General features: G+C 42.9%; 1 protein-coding gene across 2 annotated transcripts in view; it reads right to left on the reverse strand.

The window, feature by feature from the left end:
* The window catches only part of LOC126281917 (cytochrome P450 6a2-like), a 181831-nt gene that overhangs the window by 16197 nt on the left and 141216 nt on the right, over nucleotides 1–24418 (reverse strand). Inside the window, exon 5 of one of the 2 annotated variants that reach the window (XM_049981245.1) lies at nucleotides 6077–6328. The exons of the other annotated variant lie outside the window; for it this stretch is intronic. Within the exon in view, the coding sequence (XP_049837202.1) occupies nucleotides 6077–6328 (252 nt within the window). The remainder of the gene's footprint in view (nucleotides 1–6076; nucleotides 6329–24418) is intronic. 2 annotated transcript variants of the gene reach the window in all.

Genomic DNA, 24418 nt, shown 5'->3' on the forward strand with positions numbered 1-24418 from the left:
AACGAAGACATACAGTAAAGTATACGGAGTATAATACTCGTATTGAATGTGATCTAGTTAGAGACTGATTATGTTAATTACACTCAATGATACGCTTAATCACTTCTTATTAGGACAGCAGAAAGTCTAACAACCAATATCACCATTACACCATGGGTACTTATTCTTCGCTTACCCATGTACATCAGTTCTTGTATAACATTAATAGTTGAAGTATAAGCTGTCCACTGATTACGAGAACCTTATTTGGTGCAGGTTGTTGGACTCGCTAGTGTACTGTCGTTGCCTACTGTAGAACTTAACATGCACTTGCAATTTGCAGATATAACTCGCCATAACAGACTGTTAGTTGTTACCGTGTAATATCAATGAAACTGTGAACAGCTCTCATGTATTAGGGCAAACATAAGAGGTGAATTTAAGTTATTGGCTCAACGGAGGTCTTTCCTCGCCAGAAGTGACTCTTGTTGATTTAAAATTGTAGGAACTTAAATTGTGGCAACTATTTATTCACAACCAATACAAAAGACTTACATGTTTGCACCTATTGTTGTCCTTCAAAGTAGTCGCCAGCGTTGTGTAGAACCCATCGCCAGCCATGTGGAAGGCGTAGTATACCTTCAGCAGAGCCTGTTCTGTTGATGGCGCGAATGGAGCGGTCTACTGCCTGTCAAATCTCTGGAACAGTTGTGAAGCGAATGCCACAAAGTGGTTCCTTCATATTCGGGATCAAATCAAAGTCAAAAAGGCCTAAGTCCGGGGAGTATGATGGATGGTACAATACTTCCCAGTCCCATCGACCGAACAGAGCAGCCACAGCAAAATGATGGGTGGGTTGCACAGAAAGTGTCGCCGCTTCTTTCATAAAGACTGTCAATGTACAGTATAACTGTTTGTCTTTGGAGCATCATCTGCGACCAGTTTTGCGAAAGGAGCGGCGACACTTTCTGCGCAACCAACCCACCATTTTTAACGACAATACGCGGGCGCATACAGCGCAAGCTGTGGCTGCCCTGTTCGGTCGATGGGACTGGGAAGTACTGTATCATCCACCATGCTCCCCGGACTTAGAACCTTGTGACTTTGATTTGATTCTGAAGGCTAAGAAATCACTTCGTGGCATTATTTTCCAGAGATTCAACAGGCAGTCGACAGCTGCATTCGCACCACCAACGGAACAGGCTCTCCTAACGGTATACTACGACTTCCGCATCGCTGGCATCGGGTTCTACACAATGCTGGTGACCACTTTGAAGGAGAGTAACAGGTGCAAACATGTAACTCCCTTGTATCGGTTGTGAATAAATAGTTGGCACTATTTAAGTTCCAACCCTCGTATAACCAAAATTTATATAATACAGTGGACGACTCACTGGCAAGAAATTTTTGAACTAGAAGACTGCTTCTCTTGTGGCGAAAAAAATGGGTTTTAGCAACAGAACTATTACTTAAAAAGACTGTGCTCGTTGCCTATAAAACTGCAGTGATCACTTAAATCTGCTAAGTTAGCAAGCGCCAAACCTACAGCTAATACCACATATTCTATTTGCCGAAACTGCACTGACCACTAACATCTACTAAGTAAACAAGCGCTAATTAGTAGATCGGTTTCCTGCAATTTTTATGTAGTTTTTCCTCATTTGTATGTTCCCAAGCTAGGTAGAAAAATGACATATTGCATTTCGTTCACGTCAATGCTCTACCGGATTTTAAGTCACGCTGCGATTTCCGCCGGCCAATTTTTCTGATGTCTAATGAACCACAACAGCATGGAGATTATGGGGAGATCCCGGACATCAGTCAACCACATAAACGTTGGATGCCCTAGCCAAGGACGTGAGTCAGAGCAGATGGTTTAAATGAAACAAGAACATCACGTTAATATGCTGGTAGTCGTCACAACAACGAATATAAACACTCATGAACTGAAAAGTTGGCAACAATGAGCTTTTCCAGTCTCATAAATTGGAAACAGCCTATATTGACTGTAGCCTGTATGTTACTTATTTATAAATATATCTACATAGCAGCAAGGAAAATGTGTATTCATTTTTGAAGCAGATAACTGTAAATTGCCCGTGGAGTAGTTGAACGTTTTCATAAAGCATAATGGATCGATTTGAATTTCTACATGTTTATTTTGTTTTATTTAGAAACTAGTTTGTTAGCCAATGTAGCAGAAACTTCTGGACTATTAAACATTAGTCCAGTGATAAAGTGAACGAAATTATTATTGTAAATTGATTAGCACTTTGTGGAAAAGCACCACTCTGAGTCTGAATGTGCTGTATATGTATATCCGATGCCCAATAAAATCACTGTGACTTTATTCCATGTCTGTGTTATAATAACAATCTGTTTATCTTCCATGACGGCAATAAATAGTATTTAAATTAAGATAAATAGCTTTAGTGCAGGGTGTCAGCAAGATGAACTCACCATCTTAATCCACGAGGGCTATTCGTTCATTAAGGTCCGATCTGTCGCCTAATGGAAAACACAGTGAAAATCTGACGAGGCTTTGCAGAGATGTGTTGGCAGATTCTCCAGGATGCTCGTCGATCGCATCAGGCTGCTCTTCTCAGTTCTGAGCGTACGGTGAGCACGTAAAGATGCATAGAAAATAGTACCTACCGTCAAGTACCTCATGGGTGCCTGCTGACAAATCTCGCCTCGTTTCAAGCAGCCGTCATAACGTAACTGTCATGCACTTCCTTCTTTATCACGATTCTCGGTCTCACTCTGCTAGGATAATTAAGACACCCCTACAGCGTTTTCGGTAGGAAGTTGTTCTACTTTTTTTCTATTTTATACGTCTAGTTCCATCATAAGTTTATGTAAACGCAGTTACCAATACACGTTGTTACAAAAAGGTACGACCAAACTTTCAGGAATCATTCCTCACACACAAAGAAAGAAAATATGTTATGTGGACATGTGTCCGTAAACGCTTACTTCCCATGTTAGAGCTCATTTTATTACTTATCTTCAAATCATATTAATCATGGAATGGAAACACACAGCAACAGAACGTACCAGCGTGACTTCAAACACTTTGATACAAGAAATGTTCAAAATGTCCTCCGTTAGCGAGGATACATGCATTCACCCTCTGTCGCATGGAATCCCTGATGCGCTGATGGAGAATGGCGTATTGTATCACAGCCGTCCACAATACGAGCACGGAGAGGCTTTACATTTGGTACCGGAGTTGCGTAGACAAGAGCTTTCAAATGCCCCCATAAATGAAATTCAAGAGGGTTGAGGTCAGGAGAACGTGGAGGCCATGGAATTGGTCCGCCTCTACCAATCCATCGGTCACCGAATCTGTTGTTGAGAAGCGTACGAAAACTTAGACTGAAATGTGCACGAGCTCCATGAACCACATGTTGTATCGTACTTGTAAAGGCACATGTTCTAGCAGCACAGGTAGAGTATCCCGTGTGAAATCATGATAACGTGCTCCATTGAGCGTAGGTGGAAGAACATGGGGCCCAACGAAGACATCACCAACAATGCCTGCCCAAACGTTCACAGAAAATCTGTGTTGATGGCGTGATTGCACAATTGCGTGCGGATTTTCGTCAGCTCACACATGTTGATTGTGAAAATTTACAATTTGATCACGTTGGAATGAAGCCTCATCCGTAAAGAGGCAATTTGCACTGAAATGAGGATTGACACATTGTTGAATGAACCATTCGCAGAAGTGTACCAGCGGAGGCCAATCAGCTGCTGATAGTGCCTGCACACGCTGTGCATGGTACGGAAACAACTTGTTCTCCCGTAGCACTCTCCACGTGGTCAACGTCACCTTGTACAGCAGCAACTTCTCTGACGCTGACATTAGGATTATCGTTAACTGCACGAAGAATTGCCTCGTCCATTGCAGATGTCCTCGTTGTTCTGTGTCTTCCCCAGTCGCGAGTCATAGGCTGGAATGTTCCGTGCTCCCTAAGACACCGATCAATTGCTTTGAACTTCTTCCTGTCGGGACACCGTCGTTCTGGAAATCTGTCTCGATACAAACGTACGGCGCCACGGCTATTGCCCCGGGATAATCCATACATCAAATGGCCATCAGCCAACTCCGCATTTGTAAACATTGCACTGAGTGCAAAACCACGTTCGTGATGAACACTAACCTGTTGATGCTACGTACTGATGTGCTTGATGCTAGTACTATAGAGGAATGAGTCGCATGTCAACACAAGCACCGAAGTCAACATTACCTTTCTTCAATTGGGCCAACTGGCGGTGAATCGACGAAGTACAGTACATACTGACGAAACTAAAATGAGCTCTAACATGGAAATTAAGCGTTTCCGGACACATGTCCACATAACACCGTTTCTTTATTTGTGTGTGAGGAATGTTTCCTGAAAGTTTGGCCGTACCTTTCTGTAACACCCTGTATAACATAGGAATCAGCTTCAGTTTTCGAGGAACTCCTGGACAAGATAAAAGGAGTGCTCATCAGGAAACTCTTCAGTCTGGTTTTGAAAGCGCGAGGACAACTGCTAAGATTTTTGAATTTATGTGGTAGTTTATTGAAAATGGATGCAGCAGTGTAGCGCACATCTTTCTGCATAAGAGACAAGGAAGTGCGACGGAAATGAAGACTGGATTTGTGCCTAGTACTAACTGAGCGAAAGCTGATAATTCTTGAGAATAAGCTTATATTGTTAACAAGAAACGACAGTAAAGAATATATATATTTATATTAAGGGTCCAAAATCAGAATACCCAGACTAATGAACACAGGTTGACTAGAGCTTCGCGAACTTCCACCACTTATTGCCGGAACTGCCAGTTTCTGAGCCAAAAATTCCCTTTGTGAATGGGAAGATTTACCAAAAATATAAAACTAAGGACATAAGAGAATTAAGATAAGCAATAAAGACTAATTTTCGTGTCGAACGATCACTTACTGCAGATACCGTTCGAATAGTAAAAATGGCAGCATTAAGTCTTTGAAGTGTATGATCATTCACCACGCAGCCGCGACATGGCTCCATCTGTGTTTCATCTCTACTCACACGAACCGCTGGCTATGGAGGTTACATCTTTACATAGAGAGTGTGTGGTGTCACCGCCAGACACAACACTTGCTAGGTGGTAGCCTTTAAATCGGCCGCGGTCCGTTAGTATACGTCGGACCCGCGTGTCGCCACTATCAGTGATAGCAGACCGAGCGCTGCCACACGGCAGGTCCAGAGAGACTTCCTAGCACTCGCCCAAGTTGCACAACCGACTTTGCTAGCGATGGTTCACTGGCAAAATACGCTCTCATTTGCCGAGACTGTAGTTTAGCATAGCCTTCAGCTACGTCATTTGCTACGAGCTAGCAAGGCGCCGTATTCAGCTACTATTGACATTGTGAATCATGTACCGTCAAGAGTGACGTTCATCATTAATGGATTAAAGTTAAGTACTCCACCAGGTACGTCCGATTTTCTCAATTCTAATTTCTTGTCCTGTTCCAGACCCCACACCAGCCTGCGTGAGCTAAAGCGCGTGCATTTAGGCCTCCTCTAGTAATACGGTGTTGGCTCTCCTGCCAACCACAACACAGTGAGCTGGAGAGCAGCGTGTAGAATTGATGTAATGCACGAATGTTGAGTTGGTACAACGCTAGGACAAATGTCAGAGTAGGAGCGACGACTATGTGGAGAGGTAGTTGCATCGCTAACTGTTGCAAATGCGTTTTTGACGTTCACCTTTGCTTCCATTTCGCGACCCACCGGATCTTAATAAAGAAAGAGCCCTGCTAGATTTTCCTGTGTTTATACTTTCTTCTGTGTTTTCAGCTCTCATTCGTTGCACTCGAAATTTTGTAAAAGCCTTTATCGTTATTGTTACGATATTATATTCTCGTTTCTCTTGCACAGGGATACTATTGAATGTATTTGGTCGGGAACGTGTTCACTGTGACGAATAAAAGTTCATAGCGCAGCCACAGGTGTCTGAACGAGGTGTCCTTTCAAATTCCCAAACTGTCAAAAGTGGAAATAACGCAGCACAAGCTGTGAGAGCAGGGTATCAAAGTGTAGCACAGTTGCAGCCACAGTCTTACCAATGCAGTTCCTCGGTCCCTCCCCGAAGGGAAGGTAGGCGTTCCGGTTGATGTTGGCCCTGTTTCGCTCGTTGAACCTCTCCGGGTCGAACTTGTCGGGCTGTGGGAAGTACCGGGGGTCGCTGTGGAAGCCGCACACTGGAATGAAGACCCTGGTTCCGGGTTCGATGACCACTCCAGATCCCGGCAGCTTGTACGGGACCTCGCACACGCGGTCCAGGAACGGCACTGGCGGGTACATGCGCAGCGTCTCTGCAAGTAGGACAGTGGGGCTTACTGAGAGGCACACAGTAGTTTTACGAGCAGGTACACATGAAATTACTAATGCAATCACATCGGGACTTTCCATTCTGCTCCTTCGTCACATTTTGTTCACCAGACTGTCACCACCCGTATGTCTAATGGTAAAAGAGAGGTGGAGGAGTGCTCAGCTCTCACCCAATCGTCTTTGTCTCCAGCCGAAAGGAAATTCTTGAGAGGATATAAGGGAATCACCTGTGAAGAAATACCCAGATTTCCTTGAACCCCTGTTGTTAAGTCACTCACGTGTACTCAGTCTTTTTTTTTCCTTTATTGTATTTCGATTCCCCCCGAAGGGGGCGGGGTGGTAGCAGCTTATTACGCTGCACTGCAGCCTACAGACATTTTAAAATGTAAGGAGAAGTTAAGAAACAATCAAAGCAGGCGATAAAACGGGGACTTGAATTGTAAAACGGCGCATAATTGGGGAAAGCTAAAACATCAATCAAAGGTTTGGCAAAGCGAATAAAATTACACAGGATGCAGACAGGTAACATACTAGACAGGCAATTAAAAAACATGGCGACAGTCTGGTTTCTGTTCGCAAGAGATATAAAATCACACCCAGCGGCAGTACAATGGCCGTTCGCAACACTTTGGAAAAGACACACAACACTGAACACTCACTGTAAACACTGAACTAAAATGTCAGCACACCATAGCCTAGGGCACATGGGGGACTGGACCTGGACAGATGAGGGGGAAAACAAGGAGGGAGGAGAGGAAAAACGAAAGAGGGGGGGGGGAACCAAAGGAGGGAGAGGACTCATAAGCCGGGAGAGGGGCAGGGCAGACGCGAGAGGGGATGGGAAAAGGCAGAGGAGGGAAATGCAAAAGGTCTCGGGGGAGAGAAGGGGGGCAGAGAGAGGGTAGGTGGGGAAGAAATAGGATGGAAGGGGGGAGAGGGAGCCCAAGAAAAGGATGGAGGAAAGGAGGGGGGTGAGTATCAGAGTTGATAGGAGGGATAAATGGAGGGAGAGAGGCATCATCCAGGAGGGGGAGTGGATGGAAGCCACCTTGGGAAAGGAGATATAAGGTGTAGAGATGGTGGGTGGCAGGGGGCAGGGATGGAAGAGGAGAGGAGCAACCAGTGAGTGAGGGGGATCAAAGCGGCAGGAGCTCTAGAGTATGTTGATATGTTTGAGGAACAGAAGCAGATGGGGGAAAGGAACGAAGTCATAGAGGATCCGTGTGGGGGACGGGAGGTGTATACGGGAGGTGAGGTGGAGTGCATTACGCTTAAGGATCTGGAAGAACTTGCAGAATTTGGGGGGGGGGGGGTGGCAGATATCTAGGCGGGACTGGCATAACAGAGGACGGGACGGATTAAGGATTTGTAGGTGTGGAGGATGGTAGAGGGGTGCAACCCCCATGTCCAGCCAGAGAGGAGTTGGAGGAGTTGGAGGCGGTTGTGGGCTTTGGATTGGATGGAGCGGAGATGAGGGATCCAGGTGAGGTGACGGTCAATGATGAGGCAAAGGTAGGTGAGGGTCGCAGTGGTGTACTAAGCATAAGCTAATGCTAGTATCTGGTCTGCTGAGCAATAAGAGAACTGGCCATTACTACTGGTATTCTTCCACAGCGAGACTGCTTTTGAAAGGCTCCCTCACAAGTTTATTTGGAAATATACAGGGTGGTCCATTGATAGTGACCGGGCCAAAGGTCTCATGTAATAAGAGTCAAACGAAAAAAAAACTACAAAGAATGAAACTTGTCTAGCTTGAAGTGGGAACCCAGATGTCGCTATGGTTGGGGCGCTAGATGGCGCTACCATGGGTAAAACGGATATCAACTGGTTTTTTAAAATACGAACCCTCATTTTTATTACATATTCTTGTAGGGCGTAAAGAAACATCAATGTTTTAGTTCGACAACTTTTTTCGTTTTGTGATAGATGGCGCTGTAATAGTCACTAACATTTGGCTCACAATTTTAGACGAACAGTTGGTAGTAGGTATGATTTTTAAGTTAAAATACAGAACGTAGGTACGTTTAAACTGTATAACTGTAACGTCTCCTTCTCTACAGATAACAGTTTAAAGAGAAATCTTGTACATTCAGTAGAGATCGCCAGCGATTGATTTTCCAATTCATGGGGCTACAAACTAATCTGTAACAACTCACCTTCATATTATATTGGTCAGACAGGCTGAGCTGTGAAAACAAGATATAAAGGTATTAGGTAAGAAAGGAGCGAATATACACAATTCTACTTTTGCTCAACACCTCCTGATAGCAAGTCATACGCCAAAACATTTAGAAGGCACTGTTTCCTATACAGAGAAGACAAAGGGTGTAGATTAGATCTGTGGCAAGAGTTACAAATTTTCAAACATCTTGAGCTCAAGGACGGTAATATACTGAACGACCAGTTGAACCTTGCTTGTAGACAAGTTTTCGAAGGCTTTAAACCTGTACTGTTTACGGTATAACATTAATGCTGGTAACCTTAGTGGTTTATTTCCTCAGGAAGCTATGATGCACCTTCAGTGCTTTAAGCTTACTACCCTTTATGTAATGGTGGTTTTGTCACATGTATGTTTGCTACTACATCGGCCCTTATGTAATTTTGCCTGGCTCCAAAATTTTTGTTTTTCATGTGAATGTGTATTAACAGGATCGTATACCAGTGTTCGTAATTCTCTCTTGACAAAAGCCATTATTGTCAATTTTGAAGTTCTGACATGTATACCGTTTGTGGGCTTCACTAATATAGTAATGAATTTTTTTTATATTTTAGCTATATATGCCACTGGCTGCAAGTTTCTCTGTCTTTTGATGTATAACTACATAATTTGTACCAATGCTCCCATACTGTTATAACGGGAGTGTTAATTTCCTTCCTTTTTTTTGTTACTCTACCTAAGGACGTTATTAATATTGATAATTTACACGTTGCCTTTGTACGCCAATTGGCACATGTTTCTCGGCAAGAGCGCCACCTGCCCTGTTTTCAGAGTATCTACGCTCACCGATTACATTCTGTCGGTTGTGAGCTCTGCAAGATCCATGGACTATTTTATATTAACGTGACAAACCCTAATTCTAGCGCTGTATTTAATTTTTGACACATGGATCTATGCCGACAGGTGTAAAAACGGCGATGGTACATTGGTCCATACTAATGTAAAATTGTAAGTACCAGTCGTCGTTCTCACACTTCTGTAATGCAAGAGTTCTCTAATCTGTCTTAAAATTTATTCTTGGCTTATAAGTTTCATACTTTTCTAATGTAAGCTTTGATGTTCATTGCCCTTAGGTAACCTTCTGACGAAGACGAATTTATATTTGTCGAAACCTAGGTAAAGAATTTCTTTAGCCATTGCAACTGGTCGGCTGTTTATAATTTTATTAAAACAATTGTGAAAGTGGTAGAAGCCGATCAGGTTCTATTCGAGAGAAATGTTGGCACACGCGACGCGAGACTAACCCTACCATTTATCTAAAAAGCTAGTTAAACGATAGGCAAACGTACGTTTTTTTGGTATACTTGGAGAAAGACTCTGACAATGGTGACTGGAGACACTCCTTAAAATTCTGAAGGCACCAGTGGTAAAATATAGGAAGCGAAAGGCTGTTTATAGCCTGTACGGAAAAGAGGACGGCAATTATAAGAGCCGAGGGCCATGAAAGGCAAACAGTGTTTGAGACGGCAGTGAGACAGTGTTGTAGCTTTTTATTCAATCCATACATGTAACCAGAGGAAACCCAAGATAATTTGGGTCAAGAAATTAAAGCTCAGAGAAAAGATATAAAATTTTAAAGTTTGCCTATGACACTGTATTTCTGCCGCCAACACCAAAGGATTTGGAAGTCGAGTTGAATGGAATGGATAGTGTCCTTAAAGGAGGATATAAAACATCAACCAAAGTAAAAGGAGAGAAATGGAATGTTGAGAAACTGCATGAGGTGATATTGAGGAAATATGATAAGGAGACGAAACACTAAAAGTAGTAGCTGAGCTTTGCTATTTGGTCAGTAAAATAACTGATGATGACTCTGAAGTAGGGAAGATAAATAATGCTGATTTTTAGTTTCAAGAAAAGATTTTCTGAAGAAGAGAAATTTGTTAACATGGTATATAGACTTAAGTGTTAGGACGTCTTTTCTGAAGGTATTTGTGCGAGAGTGTAGCGTTGTATGGAGTGGAACATGGACGATAAAGAGTTCAGACAAGAAGGGAATAGAAATGTGGTGCTACAGAAGAATAGTGAAAATTAGATCAAGTAACAAATGTGTAGATAACGAACAGAATTTTCCAGAAAAGTGTGGCATCACTTGAGTATAAGAAGGGAATGTTTCATAGGATACAGTCTCATATATCAAGGGGGTTAGAAAGTTATTGTTGAAGGGGAGAGTGGTGGTTAAAAACTGTAGAGGGAGACTAAGAGATAAACGCAGTAAGCAGGTAAAAAAGGTTGTAGATTTTAATAGTAATAGGGAGACGAATAGGCTTGTATGTAATACAGCGCTTGTGTGTGTGTGTGTGTGTGTGTGTGTGTGTGTGTGTGTGTGTGTGTGTGTGTAGAGGATATAAGTCAAATCTCACTGATTATTCAATAAGGTAGCTGTCATAGGAAAAAATAAACAGAATAAGTCATTAAAACTTCCTGGCCGATTAAAACAGTGTGCCGGGCCGAGACTCGAACTCGGGACCTTTGCCTATCGCGGGAGAGTGCTCTACCAACTGAGCTATCAAAGGACGACTCTCGCCCTGTCCTCACAGCTTTACTTCTGCCAGTAACTTGTCTCCTACCTTCCAAACTTTACAGAAGCTCCTCTCAAACTTTGCAGAACTAGCACTCCTGAAAGAAAAGATATTCCGGAGAAATGGCTTAGCCACAGCCTGGGGGTTGTTTCCCGAATGAGATTTTCACTCTGCAACGGAGTGTACGCTGATATGAAACTTCCTGGCAGATTAAAACTGTGGGCCGGTCCGAGACTCGACCTCGGAACCTTTGCCTTTTTGGGGCAAGTGCTCTATCAACTTTTTTTTTTAATCTCATTTTGTTCGCTTCGGTTCGTTGCATCTGCTCAGGGCAGATGTCGTAAGACATCCTTTTAAGTTTGTTGTTGATCGATTAACTCAGTTTCTTTATTATAGAGGGCAGCTAAACCTCTGATCGAATACGCTGAGCTACCGTGCCAGCACCAACTGAGCTACCCAAGCACGACTCACGCCCCGTCCTCACAGCTTTCATATCAGCGCACACTCCGCTGCAGAGTGAAAATCTCATTCTGCAAACATTCCCCAGGCTGTGGCTAAGCCATATCTCCGGAATATCTTTTCTTTCAGGAGTGCTAGTTCTGCAAGGTTTGCAGAGGAGCTTCTGTAAAGTTTCGAAAGTAGGAGACAAGATACTGGCAGAAGTAAAGCTGTAAGGACGAGGCGTGAGTCGTGCTTGGATAGCTCAGTTGGTAGAGCACTTGCCCGCGAAAGGCAAAGGTCCCGAGTTCGAGTCTCGGCCCGGCACACAGTTTTAATCGTCCAGGAAGTTTTAATGACTTATTCTGTTTATTTGTTCCTATGACAGCTACCTTATTGAATAATCAGTGAGATTTGACTTATATCCTCTACACACACACACACACACACACACACACACACACACACACATACACATACACATACACACACACACACACACACACACACACACACACACACACAAGCGCTCTATTACATGCAAGCCTATTCATCTCCCTATTACTATCAAAACCTACATCCTTTTTACCTGCTTACTGCGTTCATCTCTTAGTCCCCCTCTACAGTTTTTAACCACCACTCTCCCCTTCAACGATAAATTTCTAACCCCCTTGATATATGAGACTGTATCCTATAAAACATTCCCTTCTTATACTCAAGTTATGTCATATTTTTCTGGAAAATTCTGTTCGTTATCGAGTGCTTGGATAGCTCAGTTGTTAGAGCACTTGCCCGCGAAAGGCAAAGGTCCCGTGTTCGTGTCTCGTTCCGGCACACAGTTTTAATGTGCCAGGAAGTTTCATATCAGCGCACACTCCGCTGCAGAGTGAAAATCTCATTCTAGAATAAGTTATTATTGTTAGTTTTGTTTCAGTATTGCTTTCTGTAGCTAGGCTGATAAGTAATGGGAACAATACTGTAGCGAACACCCAACAGCCACGTTACAGCAACACTGTTCAGAGAGATCATTTCATCTCGAATACTGAGATAGGTTACCTCAAGTGACACACAATTTTAAGAATGGTCTGGGTCCTTTGTTTAGCTACGAGATGTCGTGAGTTTTGAAGGTCTCTGCAATTGATTCGCCAAGTTCTGTTAAGATCTTTTCCTTAGATGTGATGTTATGCGCCATATAAAAACAGAAGAAACTTGTTAGCGTGAGTGGAGACGCACCCGACACGACCTGGTCGAGGTAGGTCATGTCCTGGATGGCGTCGTAGGTGATGGCGCCGCCGTGCTTGTGCACGACCGCGTCCACCTCAGCCCGGACCCGCTCCTGGACGTCCTGGTGCAACGCCAGCTCGTGCAGGCAGAAACTCATCGTCGTCGACGACGTCTCGAAGCCCGCCGAGAAGAACACGAAGCACTGCGCCGTCATCAGCTCGTGCGTCATTTCTGCAAACAGGAAAACGGCGTCTATGTCTCGCCAGGACGACTTCAGCAGAGTGGATTCGTGAACTACAGTTCGAATGGTGCCAGAGAATACACGTTTGGCTGTCGCAGGAACTATTCGTGAAGCTCTAGCTGACTGTCTAGCAAAATATTACTGAAAGATGTCTCGCAAAAGCCAAAGCAATTGTGGTGATGCGTAAAGACTACGTAAGGTAGTTTGCAGACTTATAGGTACCAAAGGAACTGAAATTGGTGACATCATTACAGAAGCTGAATTGCTAAACATTGTTTTCAAGTATCATTTACAAAGATCAATCCAAAATACTGCCACAATTTAATTTTTCCACTACTGTCATTATAAACGGCGTACTACAGACGCCGGTACACTGGATTCTACACTACTGGTCATTAAAATTGCTACACCAAGAAGAAATGCAGATCATAAACGGGTATTCATTGGACAGATATATTATACTAGAACTGATATGTGATTACATTTTCACTCAATTTGGGTGCATAGATCCTGAGAAATCAGTAACCAGAACAACCAGCGATGTAACTTGCCTCTGCTATTCAGCTGAGGGCACTTGCCGTTTGACCGGCTACGAAAACAACCTGCCTAGACCATCGGCCATACGGTGCCAGACAGTCGCACCCAGCTGGGCATAGTGCAGAAGTATTCTCAGAATCATGAGGACAATTCAGTCAGTCGGTGGCAGGAATCTTCGTTCTGGACGTGTCGGAACGGTAAACACATAATCTGCTGCGACTCTCAGACGTCTCGCAGGTCGTTTGGCCCTGCATACAATAGGCGAAACTCGACCGACGTTAGTCGTTCCACAAGGCGCTTAAGCCAATTGTACAAACCCCTCAAACGCTCGCCTCGCCCAGGGCACCCACAGAAGTAAAACAACATTTTTAGGAATTGAGTGAAAAGTATTTTTTGAACTCTCAGTACAAATAGTCTCATTACAGTAACCTTATTCGGTCTGTTACTACAGTGGAATGACATTAATAAAATTGATGAAAATGAGAGGAGCCATGCAAAAGAGGGCATGGAACCTCTCATGGAAACAGGTTAGTTCAAAAGTTATCCTTCACTCTCAGATAGGAGATACACTACAACTTACACTAAACTAACAATGTTAGAAAAATAGAATATTTTGCATGACTTTAACTCATGTTAGATCCGATTGTGCAGTGACAGCACACTTATATAGAATGTACTGGGTAAAAGTGCAGATATTTTATATGTGATACTTCTGTACGAACACACGTTAGTGTATTAGTTGTTGTACTTCTCTGTTGAACAGTCTTCACACACACGTCAAAACTTTACAGCCTGATGTGTTTTGCACAGTGGTACTGGAACACTACATGGACTTCACCTGTCGGAACAGGTGTGGGTCCACACTTTTTCACCCAACCAGTTGCCCATGACAAAAGAAACATTAATGCCCATCTCTTGCAACATGCTCTTTGAGATAACGTAAATGCCAATGCAATGTTGCTTGGTACTCGTTCTTCAGACACCAACAGAAACATCTGTTACACACTTTGTATTCCATTGCACTATGAAAGTTTGCTTAGCACCAAATATTTTTCTAACACAAGTCAGATCGCCTTGTTCGTTCTTGTCAAAATGCTATAAAAGAAAGGAGATTTTTCTGGTCATTGGTACCAGAGTCAAATTAGTATGCTATGAATTTTTCATAGCATACAAACCATAGTAACAGGTGTATGAAACTCTAGAAGTTATTTAATTTACGAAAAAGTGAATCAACTGTTACATTTTAAACTTCATATTTAGATCAATTCAAGTTTTATATTGAATTATCTCAGTTTTTCCACAGTGTTTTAATAGATTTGGAAAATTCTAGAAATTCATATACCTGTAACTAATGTTTGTATGCTACGAAACATTCGTAGAAGAATCTCTGTTAGGATGAAAAGTGTACCTATAGCAACAAATGCAGCCAGTGATAAGTTAAAAAATGATGACATTTCACATGTAAAAAAAAGGTATTTTGCTACGGTGTTGAACTTCCACTGCGATGCGTGTGAGTCCTCAATCCTTCCTCGTCATGGTGACAAAGTTTTATGAATTTATTTGTAAAAGTATAGACAGTGGAAGTTAAAATGTCCTGTGGTGGCTCTCCTGCTCCAAGTCGACCCATTGATGGTCCTAACCCCCTTAATGCAGTATGCTTCTTCGTTTGATCCAATCGTCTACTTCCTTCTCTTTCTCACTGTCATCTGTCTTCGATTTTGTCTTTCGAAGATTACTCCCTTCTCTTCTGTAAAATTGCCCAATTGGAAGTATCTGTGGCTGACATAGGAAGATGAACTTGTTGTGATGCTTTCTTTAATGGAAACATTGATTCTTCTTTCTATCCCGTGTATGCGTAAAGCATTCCGCCAAAGCCACATAATGACGGTATTGTTGTGACCAGGTGAAACTATTGTCGTCTGGCCATAGCTGTGGGCTCTTTGATTGGTCTGGGAGAATTCCCATCACACCAGATCGCAGGAAGTATTAGTGCAATTTATTACATAAATGATTGGCTTTGACACAGTTTTTTGCTGCATGTGTACCGGATAATTTGCAACTTTCATGAACTAGCAAAGCATCATTTGACGGGCGGATTGATAAACTTTTCTCTTGCAGCAAAAAATGTAAAACTTATGAAGCACATTTCACATGAGGCGTTTAATTGTCACTGTCGTACATAATGATATTCACTGTTGTAGCAGACGTCCCGAACTGGTTGCAGCCCTTGCTAGCTCGACGCAATGTTGACCTTAGCTTGAGGGTCCTGCAGCGCTGAAAGGGAGGCGTGGTCGTCAGAAGCGCCTCCCATACACCGTAACAGACTCCAGCGAGCTCTCACCAATGTGTCTGGTATCGATTTGTGTTGCCTGCTGTGGCGTGGTACCGCGATATCTGGACGACACCAGAGGTATCATTTCCGCTCTTGGTAGTAGCATCCACGGGCGAGCTCTTGCAGTCATGCAAAAGCATAAGGAACACCAATGGTTCCATCAGGTTCATCTTCAGTGTTCTGGATATTGCTCTATTCTGCCATATCTTAGTACGTTTAATCATTGCGGATTTGCCAAGGACGATTCATTATTTTATTTCTTCTTCAGTCTTTCCTGTGTAACTACACGTACTGGATCATAAATATATAAATGACAAGCGTTAGCCCGCCGATCTGGCCGTGCGGTTCTAGGCGCTGCAGTCCGGAACCGTGGGACTGCTACGGTCGCAGGTTCGAATCCTGCCTCGGGCATGGATGTGTGTGATGTCCTTAGGTTAATTAGGTTTAAGTAGTTCTAAGTTCTAGGGGACTGATGACCTAAGATGTTAAGTCCCATAGTGCTCAGAGCCATTTGAACCATTTTTGACTAGCTTCAGGAAACCCGCCAGATTCGTCAATTGAACAGTTGGCCCTTCTACAACTTTTCACATTGTTAATAGCTCTCTACAGATGAACTTACTGAGAAGTCTCGCAGTGCTTACCAATCGACTCCTCGGTCTGCGCCAGGGCGTGGGCGTCGCCCTCCAGGTGTCCCTTCTGCTTCAGCTGGATCAGCAGGTCGAGGAAGTCGTTCCTCTTGATGTTCTTCTCCAGCCGCTCGTCCACCGTCTGGCGGACCAGCTCGAGGAAGAAGTCGGAGACGGAGTTGCCTGCGAAATTGTCCTTGAAGCGCTGCAGGAACGGCACACCGTCGTAGAGGAAGCGCTGGACCATGCCACCTGTGGATGACGTCACGTAAATATTTCGCAAGTTATGCATGGTGAGCAAGTATTCCCGAGCTTGGGCTTCAAAGCGCTGTTCCTTGAATGTTATCTGTCTGCGGCAAACATTTTCCATGTGCATACTTTCTGTTCAACATTGTCAACAAAGAACTTTACATGTAATCACCTTATCTAGGTGTACCACTATACGTGTTCTTACTACTGGTTGATAACATCCGCGTACTTCCAATGGGTAACACATCGTTGACTACCTAGAATGTTAGAGACGGGGCAGTGTCGCACCAACGGTTCTGGAGTAGCCTATTACACTGCGCTCATTTGCGAGACGATGGAGAATCACTTCAGTGGGTTATAAGTGGCCGAAGGTGATGTTCGGGGTTTGGCTCAGTGGCCGAAGGTGATGTTCGGGGTTTGGCTCAGAGGCACTTTTTTGTCACCAAAGCAGTATTAGTTTTGACACAGTACAGCCTACATGCACAAGCATAAAAAATCTTTGTTCTCAACATCATGATCAAATGGAAGAGTTTCCTGTACTATTGATAAATGCTGGGGCTGTTTGTTAAAAACAGAAGGATAGTTTATACAAGTTCAACAAAGTATTGAAGCGATGTTTGATATACTACTGTTTTGTATTTTTTATTTTACCTTTTTCTGAGGGAAATTAATTTTTTCTACCTCTTTGTAATAAATCTGCATTGCTTTTATTTAAATTTTTACCACAACATCCCTATGTGTCACGTTATGAATCAACAATTTTGGAATAAAACCAGAATTAAACATGATGAATTCCCGTTTTTCTATAAATACCGTTTAGTTTTAAGTAACGTAGGTGAAGTACGTACGACAAAAAAGTTTCGTAGAATATACGACCATTTATACAGGGCGTTTCACAGTTAATGTTACACAGTTGTAGAGGTTTTCAAGGGGTCTTGATACCTTACGTTCTGCATAGCAGTACATCTCTGGCAACGTCATCCAACGTTGCTACAGTTGTCAGAGTTATATAGCATTCGGCTGCTGTAACTGTATGTATATATCCAGGATGATTCTGTGATGAAGTTACAAACTTTCAAGGATGATGGAGTAGGATAAATGTATCAATTTGATGTCAGGGTCCCTTAACCGCAAACGAACGAGTCGAAAATTACCAGACAAAACCGTTCTGATACCCCTGACAGTGGAATACATATATCAGCACTGTTGTTGCTGCAGTTGTATGGTATGAAACTTTCAGAGGTGGTACTAAGGAGCAAAAGAAGAAAAAATGTCTATTAAATATTGACTGTAAAACGCATTCTTTAAGAGATGTGACCGCTTGTTCAGTAGAGGATATGTGTTTCATATTCAGGTATGCATTTTAGAGCTCATGTTTAACAGACTGTTGTCTTGTCTTGGTCCATACTACCACATCTTAAAACTGCATACCCTACATTTTTAGCAACAACAACACCACTGCGAGATATATCAGTATCATTTCCGCTTGTAACTTGCGTGTCCTTCGTTTCCACTCCAGTGACCATTACCTCAAACTTGTACGTTTACCCTTCTCTATCATTGCTGAAAGTCTGTAATGTCATCACCGAATTCCCCTGTATATACATACATTTACAGGCGCCGGCGCCCATAACTTCGACATTCTTTAGCGGTGTTGGATGACGTTTCCAGATATGGGGTTCCTGTCCACCTTCTACATCCCCTCGAAGTTTATGGGTGTAATTTTGAAACACCCTGTGTGTCCTCACCCAGTTTCTAGATGATTCAGCACTTTCCATTGCTAGGAGACTGGAGTAAGAAACAGCTCGCACCCGTACACAAAGCAATGGATAAGCGGTAATACCTGACAGGTGCCGGCCGGAGTGGCCGAGCGTTTCTAGGCGCTAGAGTCTGGAACCGCGCGACCGATACGGTCGCAGGTTCGAATCCTGCCTCGAGCGTGGATGTATGTGATGTCCTTAGGTTAGTTAGGTTTAGGTAGTTCGAAGTTCTAGGCGACTGATGACCTCAGAAGTTAAGTGCCATAGTGCTCAGAGCCATTTGAACCTGACACGTATGCAACACACATAGCATAAAGTTAATGCATGTGTAACCTATACTGACCAAAGCTACTAGGGAAACTAGCATAGTTTACATTTACTTATTATGGTAGCCTATGGTAGTTTTATAACCGTAACTGTGACATAAATGTCGGGATTGTTGCCATGGACTTCCTTCGATCTTGGATGGATTGTTGTAGCATCTTTCTCCTTCAGATGGAGCAAATGTTAGATTAGATTAGATTAGTTTTTCGTTCCATAGATCGGTACTGAGAGATCCTCGTGGATGTGGAACATGTCAACTTTTTTAAATTTTAAGCTGAAATAAAATAACAATAGTATGAATATATATAATTCATCATTTGTTTCTATTAAAAAATTTGTCAGTGGAGTAGAAGGACTTGGCCACTAGTAAGTCTTTCAGGCTCCTTTTAATCTGATCTTTATTTGTAACTAAATTTTTATATGTTTGCTGCCAAATTATTGAAGATGAGTGTTCCTGAGTAGTGTACCCCTTTTTGATCTAAAGTAAGTGCTTTTAAGTCCTTATGCAGATCATTTTTGTTCCTGATATTGTATGTCTGAACTGAGCTGTTTGTTGGAAAAAGAGATATATTATTTAGGACAAATTTCATTCAGGAGCAAACATACTGGGAGGCAGTAGTTAGTATACCCAGCTCTTTGAAGAGGTTTCTACAAGCCGCTTGTGAATTTACTCCACAAATAATACGTAATATACGCTTTTGGACTCTGAACACTTTTGTTTGACTTGGTGAGTTACCCCAAAATATTATACCATATGACATTATGGAATGAAAGTAGGCAAAGTATGCAAGCTTTTTCACTTTTATGTGGCCCATGTCTGCTAACACTCGAATTGCAAATACAAATTTGTTAACGCGATTCTGCAGTTCTGTGGTGTGCTCCTCTGAACTGAATTTATTATCAAGTTCCAGGAATTTAAGACTTTCAGAATCTTCTATCTGCTCTTCTTCATAGTTTATGCATGTGCTGAGTGGAAACCACTTACAGATTCTGAATTGCATATAGTGAGTTTTTTCGAAGTTTAATGTCAGTGAGTTGGCTTTAAACCATTTATTAATATCCATGAAATATCATTAGCAGATCTTTCTAGAACTACTCTCGACATACTAGTTATTGCAATACTTGTGTCACCTGCAAACAAAACGAACTCTGCATTAATGTACACAAGAAGAAGCAATGACCCTAAGTTGGATCCTTGTGGGACACCACCTGTAATTTCTTCCCATTCTGATGCTGACTGATGACTTAACTCACTAGTCCCTTGCACTGACACCCTTTGTTTCCTGTTAGCGAGGTATAATTTGAACCATTTTGCAAAAGTGCCTGTGACACCATAGAATTATAATTTATTTAAAAGGATGTTGTGGTTCACACAATTGAATGCCTTTGACAAATCACAGAAAATACCTGCTGCTTGTAACTTGTTATTTAATGAATTAAGTACATTTTCACTGTAGGTGTAAATAGCCTTCTTGATATCAGAACCGTCCAGAAATCAACACTGTGTAGTGTCACACAATACTCCTCTTCATCACTGCATACCAACATTTAGTGTAGGCTCGTCTGATGGTACTGTTGCTGGGGGATTTCAGTGTGTACCGAAACAGCAAACAAGGAAATAAAAGTTTGGAAGATAATCTTTTTAAGACGCTAATCAATACCTTATGACTAACCCTCGTGGTTACTCTGGTGAGTCTTTCATATCTAGGAAAGATGTTAGAAGGTGGTGAGAAATAATAATGCACTTACTTATTCTAGGTGTGAACACCATCCTGCCGATCTCCCGGAACTTCGAGTCAGGCTCCTGGAGCGCGTTGCACTGCAGGCCGAAGGCGCAGGTGCCGATGACGTCAGTGGAGAACTTGGCGAGCACTTCGCGCAACTCGAGGACGGCGCCGGCGCCGTGGGTGTCTGCCAGGGCGGCGTCGGTGCTGGCCTGCAATTGTTCGGCGCACTCGGCCAGCAGCGGGAACATGGCCTTGATGCGGCCTGAAGAGAACGTGGGCGTCAGCTTCGCACGCAGTGGCCTCCACGTGCGACTGCCCACGTGGAACAGGTTCTTCGCCAACGGCATCGTCTGCTCATCTGACACCTGCGATGAAACCGGGAATTACTGTGCGTTATTCAGGCCCCAAATCGAAATGGAAATCCTCTCCCTCGGCACGTAATGGCCTGCTTCTCTGTGATGTATGAGGCTATTGCCTTTAGTGTACCTTGTAACGTCCGCTTAGAAAAATTTATGAATTACTGTGCTGATAAACCTCTTACATTATTTTCTTTTCAAACAGTTGAGCAAAACTGAACGTACTAAGACATTCACTAAAGTAACACACAATGTTTTTAGCGCAACGTAATCTGACTTTCAGTAATCCCTACAAAAGCATGGCCCTGACTAACAATAACCTATACCTTTCATTAATTCTTACCTCACAAAAATCTTCGTTATTCGAACTACTGCAATACAGCGAGCGCCAATACTGCCAGCTAAATAAAAGATTCTAACTACTGAAGTCACTAAATACTGATAGGCATAGTTAGCAAATGAAAGATTTTGATAAAGAACAAACAATGTATTTACCTTAATAGTGTTCAAAAGTCATATATATATATGATACCAGTATTACAAATTTACTGTTTCTGATGGACACACGTCCAGATCATCCGCTCTCAAAACTGTCCCCACATCCACCACTGCTGGCGGGTCACCTCCAACTGCGCAGCGCTACGCGCTGTTCACATCCAGCTGCCCAACACTACAACAGCAAACAACAATGCAAACCAGCCACAGACTGCACACAGCACAGCCAGTGATTTTCATACAGAGCGCTGCGTGGCAGTGACGTTACCAATATAAGAACCTAAACAGCCTACTTACGATCTATGCAGTATAGCTACGTGTGAAATGTATGTTATATTAGTAGTCCATTTCATGAAATCCTAGAAAAGAAAAGCAAAGCAAAGCCCTGCCACATTGGTCACAGATGAGCCAGCTGGGACTGCCATCTCACCTTCGGCCAAAGTCACATACTGCTGATTCGAAGTCGCACAAGGGTATCATCGCGCCTACATCTACATACATACTCCGCAAGCATCCGCACGATGCATGGCGGAGTGCATCTTCTACCACTACTTCTCATTTTCTTTCCTGTTCGAATTTCAGATAGAGCGATGGGAAAACGACTGTCTATATTTCTCTGTACGACCACTAAATATTTTGCTTACTGTTTTGTACAAGACTGTAAGGAGAAAAGGGCTGTAGGTACGTGTGGTATGTTTCATCGTAGGAATGCTGGCCAGGAGCAAAAATGATTAGCAAACAGAACTTGTATTTCTACAAGTGAATGTAGACACATTATAATTTATGCAGCAAGAAACAGAGTCCAGCTATCAGTGTCAACATTGATGAGGCTATTAGGTAGCGTCAGTGAGCTAAGAGGCTCCAAGCTTAAGTGGGCAGAGAGGCTGCCGCCGGTCATCCTATGTCTCCGTATCAGATCTCCAGGTGGTGTGGCTCAGCGGGCGCGCAGCATTGGGTCCACCAGATCGTGCGTGACCGCTGTCAGCGTCAGACAGAAACGTGGAAAACCATTGCCATAATGCCCATGGAGGCGTGTGTTATATGATACCACAAATTACTCTTATCTTTGTGAACTTTACACCAAATGTACATTGCTGACAGTAGAATAGTTCTCACTAGTGTTTGGCGAGGAGAATATCGTCTTCCCTCTAGAAATTCCCGTTTGACACAATCTAGCTGTACCCAAGACAGCATTGCACTAGCATCCTATATGCAGTCTGTGTTAAAGATTATTCCCAGTTTCCTAAATTCCCCCTGTAAACCGAAGTCGACCTTTCGCCTTCACTACTACTCTGTTTATAGTGTCGGCAGGAGAGCCAACATCGTGTTACTAGAGGAGGCCGAAATGCACGCGTTTTAGGTCACGCAGGCTGGCGTGAGGAGGGAAGGACTATACTGACGTGAGGTCTGGAACGTGACAAGGAATTAGAATTCAGAAATCGGACATAATTAGTTTGATACTTAACTATAATCCATTAATGAGGATCGTCCCTCTTGACGGTACATGTTCAGAATACATTCTTGAAGATACTAACTGAATATGGCGCCTTGCTAGGTCGTAGCAAATGACGTAGCTGAAGGCTACGCTAAACTGTCGTCTCGGCAAATGAGAGCGTATGAAGACAGTGAACCAACGCTAGCAAAGTCGGCTGTACAACTGGGGCGGGTGCTAGGGAGTCTGTTTAGACTAGACTTGCCGTGTGGCGGCGCTCGGTCTGCAGTCACTGATAGTGGCGACACGCGGGTCCGACGTATACTACCGGACCGCGGCCGATTTAAAGGCTACCACCCAGCAAGTGTGGTGTCTGGCGGTGACACCACACTGTTTAAGTGCATATACCATTTCACATGTGTTTGCAAAGTTACAGCCAGATATCGACGTGACAGTGTCAAGCAACACACTACTAAAGCTGTTTCCAACATTACAGGAATGTTTTTCCTATTCATATGCATTACCTTATATTTTTCTTCATTTAGAGCAAGGTGCCCGTCACCACACCAAGTACAAATTTTGTCTAATTCATGACATATCCTCATATAGTCGCTCAACGACAACACCTTCCAGAATGCCATACCGTCATTGGTAATAGTGGGTTCTACTCCCATATCTATTCCCTACGCTCATAATTTCGTTAACAGTTGTAAGTAGGCTGTTTAGGTTTTCTTATTGGTAACGCCACATAGCGCTCTGTATGAGAAATTACTGGCTGTGCTGTGCGCAATTTGTGGCTAGTTTGCACTGTTGTCTGCCATTGTAGTGTTGGGCAGCTGGATGTTAACAGCGCGTAGCGTTGCACAGTTGGAGGTGAGCCGCTAGCAGTGGTGGATGTGGGGAGAGAAATGGTGGAGTTTTGAAATATGTAAGACTGGATGTCATGAACTGCTATATATATATTATGACTATTAAGGTAAATACATTGTTTGTTCTCTATTAAAATCTTGCATTTGCTAACTATCCTTATCAGTAGTTAGTGCCTTCCATAGTTTGAATCTTTTATTTAGCTGGCAGTAGCGGCGATCGCTGTATTGCTGTACTTCGAGTAAACAAGATTTTTGTGCGGTAAGTGATTTGTGAAATGAAAATGCATTACAAAATCACGAAGCAGCCATAAAATAACTGCAAACTATTGTTCGTGAAAATCACGACACCTTGCAAGCTAAAATGGACTCATTTGCATCCACCGATTCGGTTACGCAACTTGCAAGAACTCAGGAAAACTTAAAGGACACAGTAGATTCGATTTCAACACAAATGGACACTCTGAAACTTTGTTCACAAAAACACACTGAGGAAATGTGTTCACTATCGGAGAAAGTGGCCGAACTTTCGGATCAGTTCACTTACTTATCTACAAAGGTAGATGATGATCTGAATGACACAAGGCCTGTAACCTTCACTGACACAGAAGAGTATGAACAAATTAAGAAATACAAACAAAATCAGAATCAAACTAATACGCAATACAAAAGAGAAATCCGGGAAGTACAAGATCAGTTGACGCAGGTAGTACAAAAATTACATATT

This window comes from Schistocerca gregaria, chromosome 7 (genome assembly GCF_023897955.1).
Source record: "Schistocerca gregaria isolate iqSchGreg1 chromosome 7, iqSchGreg1.2, whole genome shotgun sequence".
Classification (NCBI taxonomy): domain Eukaryota; kingdom Metazoa; phylum Arthropoda; class Insecta; order Orthoptera; family Acrididae; genus Schistocerca; species Schistocerca gregaria.